Here is a 19,696-nt window from a genome sequence, read left to right on the forward strand (position 1 = left end):
CTTAAAAAGTATATATCGCTATTATTGGAGAGCCTGGTGAAGGAGAAAATGAATGTGTATTAGTGTATTACGAGAGAGCGTATAACATAATAAGTGATCTGCCTTCTGTGCGTTAACGAAAGAGATAATGTGTAAATCGAAATTTTAATATAAATATTCTCGTGAATTGTACAAGTTGAAATACATTTCGCTATTCAATCCGCGACGCAACCCGTCGGATCTCCGCTATTGCATATGGCAATCTAATTAATTAATTTCTTATTCGCCGTCGAGAGAAATTTTTCCAGCGACAGAAAAATGAAAATAAAATGTCAGTTTACAAACCTAGTCTACCTGAACAATTGAAAACAGTTAGAGCCAATTTAACTATTGCAAAACGAGCAGGAAAAGATCGTTACTTAGAAGTAATAGATAACCTGGTGGCAGCTGAAAAGGCGCTTGACGAGCAAATAAAATCACTAGGATACTTAAGTATTGATATCGGGAAATTCACTCAACATAGGTCACAATTAGATACATCTTATGATTCTATACCCGACGACGCATTATCCGGATTTCAACTGACCCCAACTTCATCGCGAGTTTCAGCTCATAGCACCCCTAATAACCAACCTAGTGAAATTTTGCAGATAAAGACAGACGAAATAGGTAATTTAGTAGAATCTTTTCTTGAGGACTTCAAGCTAGAGTTGAGTGAATTATCTACCAGATACAACAAAACAGAGCAAATAAAGAAAGAAGCATTACACGCGAGTGTCTTAGACCAAAAACCTACAACAGGATTTTTGCAGGACGTACGTAATAAATTCTACAAGTTCGTTTACGCGAAAGCAGAATCCGAAGACTCGGAAGCATATAAAACGGTAATACAAACCGAACAAGAAGAACAGGTAGCACCTACAAATATAAAAATAGAAAATAGTTTCAATATAAATAACACCTTAAACGTTACGATGGCAGAAAATAATAACAGAGGCCCCTCATTTAAAGATATCTTACGCCTTGTCCCAAACTTCTCAGGTAGAGATAAGAACAAAGTTATAAGCTTCGTAAAAGGCTGTAGACATGCAAAAGAGTTAGTAGACGTAGCTCAACAGGGAGAATTCATTAAATTGCTACCGATGAAACTCTCGGGGATCACGCTCGAGACAATCGACACGTCAAATTACAATACAATCGACTTATTAACGGATTTTACAGAAGAAAATTTCGGGACGAACAAACTTTTCTATGAGCTCTACGGAGAGCTATCTAAGCTAAAGCAGTGAAACAAGGAGGGGGTATTAGCATTCTATGCGCGGTTAAAAGACTTGGGCAGAGATATAACGGCAGCAGAGAGGCGCGACGAAAAAGATGCCCCACCATTCGAGGAAAACTTAAACAGCGACTTAATAATAACGTTCAAACGAGGATTGCGTTGGGAATTAAAAGTCCGCTTAAATAACGTGAACACTCTTGAAGAGGCGCGTAGCGAGGCAATAAAATTAGAGCGCGAATACGGAATTGATGCAAATAGGGAGATACCAAGCTTTACGGCCGCCAAGAAAAAACGTACTTGTACACTATGCGACTCCGAAGATCACGCAACAGTTGACTGTAATACTTTGAAACGGACGGACGACGAGAAAGTAGAAAAATGCGGTTATTGCGACAGTTCAAGCCATAAGTTAGCAAACTGCATAAAATTCGTAATGGATAATAATAAATGTAAACAACCAGAAAAGTGTAAATTCTGTGACAGTTCAAACCATTCAACGGATAACTGCTAAAAGTTCGCTCTTATCAAAAAGGAAAAAGAACCAGAAGTGATAACAATTAATCACATTGATACCCCTACATGCACTTGGTGCACACAGAAAGGACACATTGCAAGTAATTGTAATGCATTCGTTAATGTTATTGAAAAATTGATAAAGAACGGTATTAGTGAACGTGAACATTTGAACGAAAGTGCGCCAAATGAAGAGTCCAGGTACGATAATAGTAACAATGCTTATGAGGGATCAAGTAGTCATAGTTTGGTGAATGGTTAACCTGAAAACAGTAGGCAGGGCATTCGCAAATGCTATAAATGCAGGTTGGGAGGTCATATCGCGAAGTATTGCAATTATTAGGGAAGCGTTATAAACAGTTTTTCGGTAAAATAGCAAAAAATTAATAAAGTCTGTCTGACAAAACATCAAGTTTGCGTGATGAAATATCTGTGACAAAGTAATAAGGTCTGTGTGACAAAGCATAAAGTGCGACGGACGGCTGACCCCGGGGTAGGAGAAAGCAGCAAATCACCTGCCGTCGAATAAATTTCTATAGGACCACCTTACCTGGTCGAGTACTCCCAGAGGGGATATTGGGCCCGTCGTCAGTGCGAGCTTGCTGTAGACTCGCTGGCTTACCGTTGACCTCCTGCAACTGACGCTGGAATCCGCGAAAAAGAACGGTCGCGAAATAACTAGGCTAAGATGTCGATTAAATGTAATGCTTTATTTAATCCAAGGCCCAACTGGCCGAAAAACCACTTCAAATTGCCCAACGGGCGATATCTTACAATAATACGCGACGAGGCACAAGTTCGACTCAACTTTACTTCCGACTTTGCCCACCAGGGGCGCGCTCGGCGCTCGCGTCTATCGTATCCCGTGATACGAGCTTAATCGGCCGAGCCAATATGGCCGCTGCGCGCGCGATCTGTGCGACGATGTCGAGTGCACGTGTACCGACGCGACGTGGCACTCGCGCCGTGGTCTCGATGATGCGCTTTATACTTTGTCGCGGGTGATCCGCTCTGATGTTACCGGCACGGATTTTGACGTACTCACGCACACCAATGTAACGCTGGCTGCGTATCGCCACTGCGATACTCGTCAGCCGAGCTCGAACACACACGCAATCACACGTCCGCGACCCGGCAGTCGCGTCGTGCGCACTCACTTGTACGAGCCCCACTGGGCGACACTCACCCCGATGCACTGGCTGGTACGGGCCCGGCTGGGCGAGATTTGCCTTACTGCGGCCGACTGCTTCGCGAACACACACAATAACTAGCCCTCCTGGGCGAAATCACACACGTATCTTTGCGTCGGCTTTTGTACGTGTCGTCTTCCACGAGCACAATCCGCGGCGACTTTTTACTTATCTGCTCTCGCACTTCTGACTTGGCGATAACCTCGAAACTCGTTATGGCTGCCGTGTATCTCACGTGCAGCGTGCCCGATCGTGACAGAATTCAATATGGCCGCCGCGCGCGGAATTCAAAATATCGTATAAACGAATACTCGTTCGTTAATCAAAATAGAGGCATGTTTATCAAATTTATAATAAATAAAACAAGAACAAAACAATTTAAATAAAATAATGTATTTATTTACTAGAATATTATTATTTTATTCATCCTTTACATAAAATAATGATGCAATTTGTATAAAATCCCCTCAGCACCTAGACTATCATACATAAGTCAAAGGAGTAAAATTTAGAAAAAACGTACGTGTATTGACGCTCAATATTTTCATTGATTTTATTGTCGACTGTTTCTTCTTGGTATTCAGTATCCTGCACATTTTCGACAGTTAGCTCCTGTAAATAATGATGGTCTAATGTTATCAGTTGATACTTTAGTGAAAGATTATACATCTATGCATTTATTGTATCTCTATGATTATTACCTCTATGATATTGACACCGTGAGCTTTTCCAATTATGTCATTTTGCCCCTCAAAAATATTTTGTAATACAGCATCTTTGACATTGTTTTTTCTTTTCCAAATTGAATGATTGTGCACATAATTAATCATGCTTTCAGTTGGTACGAACAGCTGCCCTTGTTGCATGGAAATGGCCTGCTTCGATCTTAAAGTCCCAACCATTGTTTCAATCTCCATTCTATTTTTAAATTTATTTTTTAAATAATTCATGTGGCTAAAACGACGCTCAGGGTCAGCATTGGACGATGGAATTGAAAGTATATTTACTGCAAATTCCGGTAAAAATTTGAATAAATAACCATTACTTTCTTGTATCCGTAACGATCCAACCATTATCCAAAAATGTATGGGATCATTAGTGCGCACATCCAAATGTTGTACATTATTATGTAAAATTGATAATTGGTGCCATTCATTTATGATTTCCCTAGAATAATCTTCATTTGGAATAAATACTCTTCCATTTTCTAGCAACATTTGCAACACATGCATGTTGTTAGCAACATAATCCGAAGACATGGCATTGCATGGCTTTAAACACTGTGCTAATTTCAAAAAAGAGAGTTCGAAGCCATGGAATCGATCCAAAAGTTGCAAAAGCGCTTTTATAACGAAATTAAAAGATGTCTTACAAAATTTGTACATTTCAGATTTGTGTACCATCAACATCATGTTTCACATCATGTTTCACATGTGGATTTAATGTAAATGCATCGAACGTTAAATAATGGCTACTGTCGAATAAGTCTATGTCTTCCAAATCGTTTTCCAATACATAACTTTTATTTAAAATTATTGAAGCGATGCCTTTGTAACATTTTGTAAGTTTTCTATAAACGTCAGCCACGGCACATGCATCTGTCTGCACAAAAACGATGAATGCATTGAACTCGGCCAGTACTGCGCTGATTAAATGAAAATAGCATTTGCAATCAGGTTTAGACATGGCATTGAATACTTTAATTGCAAGAGTTTCCTTGCTATTTTTCGCTAACTTTTCAGAAAATTGACATAGAGCAGGCCACTGCTCAAGTATTCGTTCCGTGCAATGGTATAATGATGACCAACGAGTCTTGTGGTAACGAAGAATTTTGTGGTTTGGTACTCTACATTCATCTTGAACTTGTTTGAAATCGTGCTTTTTGTTTCCACTTTTAAATAAGTTATACACATCCGTTACAAGACTGAAAACATCTGCTGGTATTTCTTTGATAGCGTATTGCACACAAAGGCTCATTAAATGCGCCGGACAATGCACAGCAATGATATCTGGTTGAATCGACTGCAGTCTTGTCATGTAACTATTATTTACACCTGTTTAGATAGTAAGTTACTTAATTCTCTAATTTTAAAAATCAAGCGTACTTTATAGATGTAGAAAAAATAAGAAATAACTAAGCTCGAGTAATTATTTCATTTAACATTTACTTTTTAAAAATTACTTTTTCACAGGCTACGAAAATTACATTATGAAGCCGAATTATCATTTACCAATGAGTATTGAGTCGATCACCGCGTAATTTTCGTCGTCACCACCTAATTTTCGACGTTCGCCGCGTAATTATCGTCTTCACCGCGTAATTTTCGACGTTCGCCGCGTAATTCTCGCCGTTCACCGCGTAATTTTCGCCGTTCACCGCGTAATTCTTGCCGTTCACCGCGTAATTCTTGCCGTTCACCGCGTAATTCTTGCCGTTCACCGCGTAATTCTCGCCGTTCACCGCGTAATTCTCGCCGTTCACCGCCTAATTTTCGCCGTTCACCGCGTAATTCTTGCCGTTCACCGCGTAATTCTCGCCGTTCACCGCGTAATTCTCGCTGTTCACCGCGTAATTCTCGCTGTTCACCGCGTAATTCTCGCCGTTCACCGCGTAATATTCGTTTGTAAAATAAAAAAAGGTACGCGAGTGAAATCAATTCAGTTATTCATAGTGATACATTCAATCATATAAAATAGTCATGCCTACCAATCATTGTGTTACATGTGTCGAGTGAAACAGCACAAATCTTCGTCAAGTTGATTTCCATTTTTTCGAAAGATTCTATGGTCCTATCGAATAAAGTTTGGGCAGATGTACTGCCTTTAAATCCATCTCTGAATATAGGAACCATGTCCCACAGCATCGTTTTAACGGTCCCGTTAGCGAAATCAGGGTAGCGAACACTAATACTTAATATTTTTTTTTCAGGCACATCGGTCGATTCATCTACTAATATCGAAAATGGTTTATCCAATTTCCTTGCAATCTCTTCCTGATTAGCTCGCCCTAATAAATACAGTGCAATTTTTCTATGAATACCAAACATCAAAAATACTGTGATCTTTAAAGGTTTTATAATTACCAATAGATCCTGAAATAATTGCTTGACCTTGCGTGTAACTCAAGTCAATTTCTTGGAGCAATTCATTCTCTTTTCCAAAACTTTTTAAAATTTCAACAAATCTTTTAGTTTTTCTCAAAGGAATGTCTAACTCCACCATCGATGCCATGATTCGGATTTTTAAAGCTGCCTTCGCTCTTTCCTCTTGTACATTGGATGGGATTGTACATTCCTCGTCCGATGGGGGTTCCTTAAGTCCAAGCTTCTTATAGTGTATTGGACTTTGAGCATGGCAAACAAGGCTGTTAAAACTGGCTACATAATCTTTTTTACATGCTTTGCACCAAACTTTTTCTCTATTCTTAGGATCTAATTGTATCCATGGTTTAAAGGCAGGTACATTTTCCCAACAATTCTGGTATTTATATTCTCTCAATTTGACTGGCTTAACCTTTTTATCAATTACCGAAACTTTGTTATTCGGGGAATGATCGGTATCATAAATAGTCTATACATGAAAAAAAATTTAATAAAATTTTTAACGTCCAGTTTAACAATTTTAATTTTTTATCAATATTTCGAAAAAGTGTATTACACGCGAGCAAACAAAAGTTTGCATGGGTAAGAGAAGAGAGAGAGAGAGAGAGAGAGAGAGAGAGAGAGAGTGAGAGTGTTACACATGCGTGTGATATATGCGAAAAGAAATTTAAAAAGAAGTAATAAACTCTCAAAATATAGACCCTATATACATGAAGCTTCACTCAGTTGCACCAAGTGTCCTCATCTACATTATATGTACAATAAATCTTGTTATTTTCATTTTTATAACTAATTGCAAGAATTTTTGATTGTAATTACGATTACAATGTATTTTTTGTCGCGTTGATTTGTTACACCTTCCGGGTTTAAAAAGAAACAAAGTATTTGATTCGTATAAAGATTTTCACGTACGATCGTCCGAAAAAAAATTTTAATGCAACGCCGCGTTCAATAATGGCAAGCTTTTATACAAGTACGTGTCCTTTTTCCGGCACGGTATATAGCCGAAATCAACGAGAGAGAGAATAAGAATGCACCGACGTAGAAATCAGCGAAAGAATAAGTTAATCAGTATCCATTTAAAGTGCATGAAAGTAAAAATGATCGAGCAAATAAGCAGAAAATGAGATGGCAAATCAGAGATGAAAAAAGTCCAAAATAATTTTGTCATCGGTAAATTAAATTGTTCATATCTTATGATTTATCAACAGTTTCATAACTTAAACATTTTTCATAGTAATATGGTATATAATAATATGGTACTCACCGTGCCTTCTATATCATCATTGGACTGTTGTATTTCACCCTCGATGTCATATTTACTCTGGCAAGATAAATATGCTAATAGTATTTCACAAATATAGATTATGTTAACATTTTAAACTAAATTATCTTACTAACCAACATAGCTTCATCTAAGTATTCGACGTCGTCAAATTCAATACTCTCGTCTAAATATTGTACATCTTCATAATCGCTATCTTCACTATAATCCATGATAACTATCAATTCGAATTATTCAATTCAAAATGCGTATATTTTGCAGCAGCAGCTGTGCTTTGAGTGACGTTTGAAAAGCAAATGAAAAAATTGTAATCTCGTCGGCATCCGTAAAAAAAGTGTGAGACTATGGCCAATAAAATTCTCGGGATAAGACGCGAGATCGGTCAACAATTTTCGCGAAAAGATCAATGCAGATCGAACGCAAAGGCCGCGCGCGAAGATGCGGCCGCTGAAAGTGCGCTCGTTCAAATTCTCGGTATTAGACCTGAGATCGTACGACAATTTTCGCGAAAAAATCGAGGCAGGGTGAACGCCCTGCATTATATGTAGTAAAAAGAAACAAACACATCGTCTGTAATACTGACAGATCGACAGTATCAGACGCAGTATCCGACGCATTGTTCTTCAGTGTGCACACAAACACGCATATATATAAATATAAAAGTAAGATACATCTATATGTCGAAGGACTTATCTCGTACTTGGAGCACGTAAGGTAAGTAATAAATTGTTTCATAAATATTTATCAATTTTATATTGCAGTTCCCTGCACTTTATTGTATACAGTACGACAAAGCAGTAGTATCGATTTCGCATCATTGATAGTGTATGGCTTAAGTTAAAGCTGAATTTTCTAAATGCATTCTGTTTCTAAACTTTATCTGAGTAAAGATGCTGTGTAATAATTAGTAAATTATGAATTACATAAACATGATTTCTTCGTAAAAGTCATATAAATTGATTTTAGTGTTTTTCTATTACTACAAAATATATTATTCAGTATCATGTATTTAATAAAAAATAAAAATTCAGTTTAATAGTCCGTGGCTAAAACAATACATTTACGCTACTTAACGGCCAACACATTTTCTACATAATTTTTTTGTTTAATCATTAGAAGAAAAATTCAATTATGTCTCAAGATGACGCAAAGTTTTCTCCAGAATCGATCCACGAGAAAGAAGCAATCCATGAATTATATTCAAAAGGATATCTAAGGACAAATCCTTTTGATAATAGCAATAAAATGGTAACTGAAGATCAACATATAAACACTCCTGACGATTTCTTTGTGATGAGCTCGTTTGTGTCAAATGCACCAAATATCACTCGGTCTTTTCAGCGAGTTTCTGAGACTTATTCAGTCAAATACGACTGCGACAGTGAGAGAGCTTTATCGACTTCTATTCAAACTCCTAGTAAAAGACCACGAAAAGTAAGAATGATAAAAATGTTTTTCTTGAAAATAGAATAAATTATAAAATTTTTTACTGCATTTATTGTTTTAGGACCACAATAAATCGAAGGCATGATCGCAACGTGTTATTTCTACAAAAATAAAATCTTATAATTTCAAATATTTCAACCATTGTGACGAAAAATGTTTCATAAATGTTACGCCAGAAAAAATAAATAAATGCTAAATTTGTTTTCCTCATTTTATGTTTATATATTATTTATTGCCTCATTATTACACATTCTCACATCTACAAACATGTTAAGTATGAGATAAAAATAATATTTTCACTTAATCCTTTATAATAAATATTTTAAACATTTCGTATTCAGATTTTATTAATTTTTAAAATTGTTCTATCAATAAATTTGAAATTATCGTGTATACAGTATTTTGAATTCCGCGCGCGGCGGCCATATTGAATTCTGTCACGATCGGGCACGCTGCTCACGTGTCTCCGTGTTGCTTGCTCGAGCTATTCTGCCGCGATCTATTGCGCGTCGGCACGTCTGCTCACGCGCAGCAGTCTATCTCTCTCTCACGCGTACGCCGCCGCAAGTGCCGAAACGTCGTTGCCTGCTGCTGCCGCTGTTCTTCTCGACCTGTAAGTCGCGAAAACATACACGCACACACACATGCTCGCGCGACTTATTCTAAAATTCACGGCGCGACGCTTATGTGCCTTGTGCCCCGTCACAAAAGTCTGTGGGATAAAATAATAAAGTCTGTGTGAAAAATTAATAAGGTTTGCGTGATAAAACATAAAGTCTGTGTGAAAAATTAATAAGGTCTGCGTGACAAAATATTAAGTCTGCAGGATAAAATTAATAAGGTCTATGTTACTAAACATAAAGTCTGTGTGATAAAATAATAAAGTCTATGTGACAAATTGTTGGAGTTGATCGTTGATATCGGCGTGATAAGGACAGGATGGTTAAATGATTACACCTTAAGTTCACTTTGAACTGTGGCAAAACTTTATTACACACCACTGTGCACACTGCACCTCTCACACACAGAACAAAGAGAAAACAAACCAAAGGACAAAATGTCCGAACACAATAAACGAGAAATAAATTAAGAGAAAAAGCAAAGAAATATCTTTAACGTGAAAATTTGTGGGTCTCTTGTTGAGATCTGCGTAGCAGTAAGGATCGCTCACGAGTGAGGCTCGCTCGCACGTACGCGCATGGAAGGGGGAGAGAGAGTTGTGCGAAATGCCTCACGCGGTCGCCTCGTCCACTGCTGCCCCCATCACATACACGCACATACGGCTCGCACCCAAATCGTCGACTTATGCATCGACGACACAAATTAATAAGGTCTGCGTGACAAAACATAAAGTCTACGGGATAAAATTAATAAGGTCTGTGTGACAAAACATAAAGTCTGCGTGATAAAATAATAAGCCCTGTGTGACAAATTAATGAGGTCTGCGTGACAAAGCATAGAGTCTGTGTGATAAAATAATAAAGTCTGTGTGACAAATTGATAAGGTCTGCGTGACAAAACATTAAGTTTGCAGGATAAAATTAATAAGGTCTGTGTGACTAAACATAAAGTCTGTGTGATAAAATAATAAAGTCAATATGACAAATTAATAAGGTCTGCGTGACAAAACATAAAGTCTGCGTAATGAAACAATAAAGTCTGTGTGACACATTTATAAGGTCTGTGTGGCGAAACTGTAGTCTGTGTAGCGAAGCTGAGTTTCGTCTGATTTCATCAAGTAGTGAGTAAGATATGAGAGGTCAAGCGCCTGTATTTTGCGGTTATGAAATAAGATTTTCACTCATATCTCCATTATTTCGTCAAGATATCGAGCTGTTTGTGGAAAATATAGAAATTACGCACCAATACGAATCTTTTAAGCTTAATTTCATCCGATTTGGTCAAGTAGTTAGCGGGATATGACAAATAATGTTCATGAAAAGTTATTTTCCCTCATATCTCCCTAAATATTGACTATTTTAAGGTGAAATTGGCAAGTATCGGCGGTGCTTGAAGGCCGCTTTTTTTACCTTGTTTAGGGTCATTTCGACTTATACCTTCGTCAATTTTCAAGATAATGTTGGAAAATAGAGAGTTAGTATAAATCTTTCAAGCTGAGTTTCGTCTGATTTAATCAAGTAGTGAGTAAGATATAGGAGGTCAAGCGCCTCTATTTTGAGGTTATGAACTGTGAGATTCCTCGGTTGGTCCGAGTTCCTCTTTTCTGCTGGCGTCGAACAATTGACTCGAAAATCGAAAAGGAAGAGAAATGTCCGATAGTGGACTTATATTTACTTTAATATGTATATTTAATGCAGACTCTACTCCGCGCTCTGAAATGAGGAGAGGCTTGTCAATCATGAAAAAAATTATATATGCTATGATGTCGCTGGTATTTAATACGGCTTGTAAGTAATTGATCTTCTACGAGAGTCGCTCTAGAAATAAGCTGCTGACTCCTCGAAGAAGATTACTACCCGCTTTATGAATTGCGAGGCTTAGAGCGTTTATTAGTTGCAACGTGAACCGTTGCTTGGCAACTGTTGCCTGTTCCTCTTGGGGCCTCGTTTATATAGGCCGAAATTCGCGCCAAATACTCCTACCGGGTAACATTACACTATTGTTATTAACAATAGAGGGGTGATCAGCTGATCCACACTGATCAGCTGATCGTACAATTGGGTAGCGTCACATTGTCCCCTAATATTTTCTTTCCTTTTCTTTTCCAAATAATTACATTCTCTCTTTATCGAGACTACAGCACTAGAAAAATTCACAAGAGAAAAAAAAAATTTTAAAGAAAAGAAAATATTAAACCCCCAAGAAATATACAGAATCAAAATAAACTTTTTAGCAAAATGACTCTATACAATACCAAAAAAAAAAAGAAAAGAGAGAAAAAAAATTTATAATTAACAGCTAATCAATTAACGAATAATAATTAACAATAAACTTTAGATAAATTTAACTCAAATCTTTAAACGACGCATTTTGAATTTAAATAATAGTAATAATAATAATCTGTGCTGACTTATTGACACGTCTAACCAACGCCGCGCATCTCTATACCCAACTCACGCCTGTAAAATGAAAAATAAAAGTTTACAAAAGAAAGAAAAAAAACTTGCAACTTCATCTGCAGGATTCCTTCTCCTCACCACACTTCTATAAACTCCTGCGCGAGCTGCTGTCTGAACTTGGCAGACTTCACACCAATTCCTGGCTTGATGCGGTCCTCCGGCAAGCCGTAGGCCAATTCGTCGTCATCAGAAGACTCGATCGGGCTTGGGCATGTTTGTTGGAGCATCAGCGGGAACAACTCCGTCTTGACTTGAATCGCCACAGGCCTCTGCTCTGGCGGAGCTGTTTGGCAAGCTCTACCGCACGGCATTCTCTTGTTCCTACAACCCTTGGCAATGGATCGAGCCCTTGCTGTTGCAATGACACCTTGAGGTTCTCTCGGAACTTGCGGGATACTCCTTACGCACACTGCGTTTTGTGCCAGTTCGGGCAGGCCTTGGGCCTGAATCGCCACCTCGTGCGTCACCGTATTAGTTGCGATGCTCGGCATCTTGCTTTGACAATATTGATTACTCGATATCTACTGAGACTTGCTTCGCACTTTTCTCTGCTTATATAGGCCTCTCATTTGTTTGTGCCCTCTCCCTGTATCTTATCAGGTCGTTGACATGAAATTGCCCTTTCACTCTCTCCGGTGTATCCGTGAGAATATACGTGTTTTCGCTTCGCTTTTCTTTGACAAAAAATGGACCTTCACAAATCTGCATGAATTGAAGACTTTATTTTCCTGGTCGGATGTATTCTTGCACTTTATTAGTACTTTATCTCCGGTTGCAAATTCGTCACATTTTTTCTATTTATATTTGCTTTATCGGCTCGCCTTGATCGTTTGTTCTTGATCCGGTCGTAGGCTAATTCGTATTTTCTTTCAATATCCAATTTGTTATCTATCGGTGGAATATTTAATACTTTGTCCCATATGCGAGTCAGGACCAAGTTCAGATGCAGCTCTAGAGGAGTGAATTCGGTTGTCTCGTGGTGGGTTTCGTTCATTATGTCTTGGACAGTTTTAATGTATGGTTCCCAGCTTGTGTGCTTATTCTTTATAAACATTCTTAGAAAAGTTACAAGAGTTTTGTTAACTCTTTCGCAAATTCCATTTGACTCTGGATGCTTAATAGATGAAAAAGTTATCTTTATCCCCTCCTCAGACATTGCTTTTTTGAACTTGTCTGAGGTAAATTGGCTACCATGATCGCAGCACACAACCTAAGGTTTCCCATACTGCTGAAAATAATTATTTCTTAACATTTTTACGACGAACGACGTCGTCTGTTTCCGACACGGATATAAAACAACGAATTTTGAGAACGCGTCTATCGTAACCAATACATTCCTCATGCCAAATCTCGACGGAGTCAACGGCCCGAGGAAATCGATACATAACAGCTCGTTCGGTTTGTTTACAAGTATAATCTGCTGCTTGGCGAGGTTTGGACGAGTACAGTGTTTATTTAATTGGCACAAGTCACAGCTTGCCACAATCTGTGACAACCTGTGCTTTATGTTTTTAATGAAAAATCTTTCATTCAATAACTTTGTCAATTTTTTAGCGCCCAAGTGGCCATACGCTTCGTGCGTTTCTTTTATTAATCTTTCTAAACACGAATGCGGTACAACGATTCTACTTGAATCTAAGTGCCGTTTACATAACAATCCATTTATCAACAAAAATTTACTTTTTATCTTTGCATCATCGCTTTCTATTGAATCAATTAAGTATTTTAAACGTGTATCTATTCTCTGCTCATTTGCTAAAGTTCGTAATTTTAATAATAGTTCTTTCGAAAAATTTTGGATTTTAGTCAAGAATATCTCTAGCTCGCCTGGCTTATTGTAATCGCTCGGATTATATAGCGGTTGGCCGCTGAGCAAATCAGCTACTGTGTTATGTACTCCTTTAACGTGTTCAAATTTTAAATTAAAATCTTGGATGCTTAGGATCTATCTCTGAATCCTCTGACCAACAAATCTCGATTTAAACATAAAAATCAAAGCGTGGTGGTCAGTTCTTATATATACTTCAGCTGCTCGTACATAAGTATTTAACTTATGAAGAGACCACACAACCGCGAGTAACTCTTTCTCTGTTGTGTTATACGCCAACTCGGCGCCTTTAAGCGTTCTGCTTATAAAGGTAATTGGTCGCTCATTCTTTTCATCATCAACTTGTGATAATGTTGCACCCAGTGCATAATCTGATGCATCTGTCTGCAAGTAATAGGGTTTCGCTGGGTCAGGATATGCCAAGCATATTTCCTGTGCAAATAACTCTTTTATCTTTTCAAAACACCTATTTTCACTGTCCCCCCACCCCCATTTAGAAGACTTTTTTACTAGTTTTAAAAGTGGGAACAACAGTGAGGCGTGATTTTTTGCAAATTTACTATAGAAATTTATCACTATCATAAAGCTCTTTAATTGCTTAATATTCTTGGGAGGAGGAAACGATTTTATCAAATCGACTTTGTTCGACAGTCAACGTGAATCCAAGAAACTCTACTTCTTTTTTAAAGAATTCAGACTTTGCAAATTTTAACGTTATGTTATTTTCTTTTAATAACTTAAGTAATTTATCGAGATGAACCAAATGTTCTTGCTCGCTATTCGATATTATTAGCATATCATCCTCAAAATTTAACAGGTGACTTCCTGCCCCCTTTATCACTCCATCAAAGCCCCTGATAAGAGCGACACTGGCCACTTTGAGCCCGAACGGAACGACATTGAATTCATATACTTTGCCATCAAACATAAATGCACAATACTTTTTAGAGTCCTCCGCAAGCGCCACTTGGTAGAACGAACTAGTAAGGTCAAGACTTGACATTGTCGTAATACCATAGCACTGCTGCAGGATCTCCTCCACGCCGCATGGAGATACATAATCTTCCACGAGTTTTTCATTCAAACGTCGCGCGTCCATACATAACCGAATCGACTTATCCTTTTTTATCACGACGACCAGTGGTGAGACATAGCAACTCCTCGAACCCCGTATCACACCCCATTCCAATAACACGTTTAATTCATCGCGTACTTTTTCTTTATAATTTAAAGGTACTGGATATGGTTGTACAAAAAATGGCTTATTATCTTTTAGTTTTAATTCATATTCGAAATTTCTTAGCCGACCGGGCTTTTTATAAAACACATCACGGTTATTTAGAATTATCTCGCGTAGCTTCTTAGTCGTTTGCTCGTTTCTCACTTCGCAGATTGCCAATTTTTGTTCAATCTCCTGGAGTGAGATCTCATACGGATCACCGATATTCTTATCGTTCTGTAATAACGCACTCACCACCGGGATCGGTGCATCTATGTTCTCGACAAAAACGCCCGCACATATTGGTGTGATTCTTTCACAGTCATGTTCTATTATTCGAATATGCCTGTGATCGAGCCGACTCTCATCTACCTTTATTGAATTATATTTTAATGACTGATTACCGAAAACTATAGTATCATTTATTGTATTTATTATAAAGCCCAATTCTTTTATTATATCCATTCCAAAAATGCAATCTCTAATGAGTTTAGGTATCACGAGAAAGATAACGTCGCTATTTGTCTCTCCTACTTTTATCGCACACATGATCTGTTTATCAATCCGCGTGGACTTTAATCCTGTCGCGCCTTTTACTATTGTGCCTACGACGGGTAATATTGGAAACTCGCTGAATGTTGTTACATTATGCTTAAATAAATCTTCCGATACACATGTAACTTGACTCCCTGTGTATTAAAGCACTTATCGTTAATTCGCGTATGTGAATTGTTATTTCCGGACATTGTACATAAACACCACGCGCATTCTCCACATTCGGCTCTTTTATTTCTTTCGTCAAATTTCGCGGGTCAGCCAACACTGAGCAAACGGTCCCAGCTACATCACCAGCTACGGAGCTGGTGCTGCAGCTGGTCCTCGTTTTTTGGAGGCTCCTTATCGACTTTTTCTTTTACTGTTTTATTTTTCTCTACGCGTATTGCGAATACATCCACGCGTTTTTGCTGATATTTATTAAAGCCCGATTTCGACGCCTGCCACGGTTTATTATTATTTGCCGGCGCGCTTTGTTTACTATTGTGACGTCCTACACAGCTAGCCTACGTCTACTTTTTAAATAAGGCGGCAACGCACCGTCCCAATCATAACAGCTATGCCTGCGCCGGTACCGTTGTCTTACCATTCTTTACCATTCCTTACCATACTACATTATCATAATCTACCTTACCATAATTACCATCGGTTTTACTCTTTTACCAATAATATTAAAATTAATAATAATTACATAACAATAAAATTAAACAACGCTAAATAAAACAAGCTATCAGAAAATATAAAAATAAAACCACTAACATTTATATTAATAATTAAATTTGGAACTTAAATATCATCATGTGCATTCACATGGCGAACTTTTATTTTATTCAAATAATGAACAAAACAATTATAACACCTAGCGATGTTTTATTCGGATACTTGTATTTTTATGTTAAATTGGTACAGACTTTAAATCATAAGTTATAATATACATATTGAGTGTATTAATTATGCATGACTCGGCGTAACCTCGAAACTGCCGAGTCATCATACAACATGTGCCACTATTTCTATGAACAGTTACAACTATGTTACAGCCTAAAATATTAATTAAATCATTTTATTTCATTTAATTTATTCACATCAAAATACATTTAGAACACTTCTATCAAAAAAACATTATTGTAAACAGCACTTTATTTATTTATTGGATAACGTCACTTTTTACACAAGTCGTTCACTACTGCACTGTATAACATAAAACAATTGTAACACCATAGCACAATTTTGTATCATAATTTCAAGTTAATATTTTGCATTGTAATAGTTTTTAAGAAAAGTAAATAAAGTCGGTTTGCCACGAATGCTCGCCGAACGGTCCAACACGACGGTTGCTCGTCCCCACTTTTGGGCACACCGCACAAAGCGTATAAATACGGGCCACCTCGGAGGCAAGAATCAGTCTCAATACTCAGTCAAACCAAGGCAGACTAACGAGCAGCATAGGTCCTCAGTACCAATGGTCTCACTGCCTAGTTTTGAGTAAAGTTTGCTAGATTTAGTTACTTACTTGATCTAGTTACTAAAGTAACTTACACAGACTCGTTTGACTCGGGCGTTGCGTAGGCTGCTGAGATTTGAACATTATTTAAAGCCTATACAATCATTTTTACCCGAGTTATCCTAAATTTACTAACTACTATTCACTGCTTTCGTTCGTTGCAAAGGTCTTTCAGTACTATTGCAATAGAACACATTTGTTACAAAGTTCCTTCAGCACTTTTGTAATAAAATATTGTGAAGGTCCTTCAGTACCATTACAACAAAATCTTTTTCTACTTGTTACAAAGGTCCTTCGGCACTTTTGTAACAAGATCTATAAAATATTGTAGAGGTCCCTCAGTACTTCTACAATAAAATCTACTTTCAACAAATTGCCAAGGTCCCTCAGCACTTTCGCAATAAATTCTTTTCCTTATCGTAAAGGTCCTTCAGCACTTTTGTAATAAATGGTTTCGCATTTAACTTAATCTTTCTCCGAACAATTGAACTCTGAGCTATTGGGGTAAAACCTAGGTTCAGAAGGCGTATCAATCATTTAAATTGGACCTAAGGTCAAATTTTGGAGGCTCCGGGGAGATGCTAATTGTTTAGGGAGGATTACGTTAAGTGTTCGAAATTCATTTTTTTTTTATATTTTTTTTTGGGCGGCAAAAGTTGCCAATTTTTTTTTTAAAATCACTTTAGATTTTTTTTGTTTGTATAAAACTTTTTTTTTTTGGAACAAGAGTTTAAGATCAAGTTTTCCGCAGTTATATAAACAATTTTTAGGAACAAAGTATTCCACGTTTATATAAAATTTTTTGGAACAAGAGTTTAAAATCAAGTTTTCCGCAGTTATATAAACAATTTTTAGGAACAAAGTATTCCGCGTTTATATAAATTTTTTTTGGAACAAGAGTTTTAAAATCAAGTTTTCCGCAGTTATATAAACAATTTTTAGGAACAAAGTATTCCGCGTTTATATAAATTTTTTTTGGAACAAAAGTTTTAAAATCAAGTTTTCCGCAGTTATATAAACAATTTTTAGGAACAGAGTATTCCGCGTTTAAATAAACAATTTTTTTTAGGAACAAGGGCGTAAAGCCATATTCCGCGTTTTAATAAAACTTTTTAGGAACAGGAGTTTCAAGACCGAGTATTCCGCGTTTACAATTAAGAAACGACGACTATCACGTTAAGTGTTTCGAGCGACGACTTTAAGTCTAGTATTTACTCAATAAAGAACGGCGATTGTCACGTTACAACTTTCTTCTTTTTTTTTTCTTTTACGAAGACCTTTAAGGACCAGTTGGAACAACGATTGTTGCGTTAAATTTTCCATACACCTATCGTCCGATTCGGGTATTCACATTTTGACGACGACTGCTCGCGTTACAACTTTCTTCTTTTTTTTTTCTCTTTTACGAAAACTTTTAAGGCTCAGTTTGAACAGCGATTGTCGCGTTAAATTTTCCATACACCGATCGTTCTGTACCTTTATCACTTTTCTTTTTATTTTCTGAAAAATTTATATACTAAAAATTTTCTGTACCTTTATCACTTCTTATAACACAGGGTACACAATTATGGGAAATTGACGATTGCAGATAATAGTACGCTATCACTTCGGGTTTGTTGTTAATTGTAGCTACATTTAACCAAATAACTTTTCTGGAGTAACCATCTACGCAACCATGTATGGCAAAACCAAATTTTTTTAATTTGTCGTGACCATCCACGTGCCACAAATGATTGGGCCCGGACAATGAATATTGTCGACGCTTTAGTCGGTACCTGGAGCGAGCTTCTATTCCTTCTGGGTCGATGATTCTTAAATATTTGAGAATAGTATCTCTCTTCATTGTTAATTTACATTCTGTTTTTAGTCGTTGCCACAAAGATCTATATCCTAAATTAAAACCGGAAGTGCTATGAATTTCAATGAGAGCTTTTACGATAAGTTCAGTTTCACTCTCCACAATATTTTTTCTTCTAACTCCTAGTCCTTTTAAAATTCTTTTCAATGAACGCTCCGATATATGATAATTATGTTTAACTGCTAGCAAATGACGAATTTCCTTGTATGTATATAAACTTTGGAAATAGTTCATTATTAATTGATCACGACTTTCATCCGTTATTTTTCGAGTTTTATATAATACATTGTATTCTAGTACATCGTGACGTAACTGAAATTGATCATTAATAATCGGCACGCAAATTTTTGGATTACCGCCAAATACTAGACCACGAGCACCAGAAAAATAAAATTGAAAGGTCTCAAAGTTTAAATAATTATTCTCCAGTTTAAAGAAAACACTATTGGCTTCATCGGATACTTGAATTTCCATCTTGACTTCGACACTAAACGTTAGAGCAACTTAATAATCAGAGATTCGACACGTAATAATCAAAGTCAACAGTTCCGAGTCTTGAAACAAATAAACAGAAAGGATAACGCGCGCGCGCACTGCGCGCGAGCGCCGCAAGCGATCGCGGCGCTCACCCTCTGCGCGTGGCGACGAATGGCACTTACAAGCTTCCGTACTCACAGGCTTCCGTACTCAGACAGATGTTGGGAAACGTGCACGCGGAGGCGCAGAGCTCCGTCAATTCTTCAAGATATTGAGCAATTTGTGGAAAATATAGAACGTCCGCATCATTACGAATCTTTTAAGCTCAATTTCATCCGATTTGGTCAAGTAGTTAGCGAGATATGACAAATAATGTTCATGA

General features: G+C 37.3%; 2 protein-coding genes across 2 annotated transcripts; both read right to left on the reverse strand.

Moving 5' to 3' along the window:
• Window positions 1–12,627: 12,627 nt before the first annotated feature.
• LOC106659201 lies at window positions 12,628–13,029 on the reverse strand. Its single transcript, XM_014381617.1, has one exon. The coding sequence runs from the start codon at window positions 13,027–13,029 to the stop codon at window positions 12,628–12,630; it is 402 nt and encodes a 133-aa protein (XP_014237103.1).
• A 5,466-nt stretch (window positions 13,030–18,495) lies between these two features.
• LOC106659200 lies at window positions 18,496–19,311 on the reverse strand. Its single transcript, XM_014381616.1, has one exon. The coding sequence runs from the start codon at window positions 19,309–19,311 to the stop codon at window positions 18,496–18,498; it is 816 nt and encodes a 271-aa protein (XP_014237102.1).
• Between the last annotated feature and the right edge of the window lie 385 nt (window positions 19,312–19,696).

Source organism: Trichogramma pretiosum, unplaced genomic scaffold, assembly GCF_000599845.2.
Source record: "Trichogramma pretiosum strain Unisexual culture from Peru unplaced genomic scaffold, Tpre_2.0 scaffold172, whole genome shotgun sequence".
Lineage (NCBI taxonomy): Eukaryota > Metazoa > Arthropoda > Insecta > Hymenoptera > Trichogrammatidae > Trichogramma > Trichogramma pretiosum.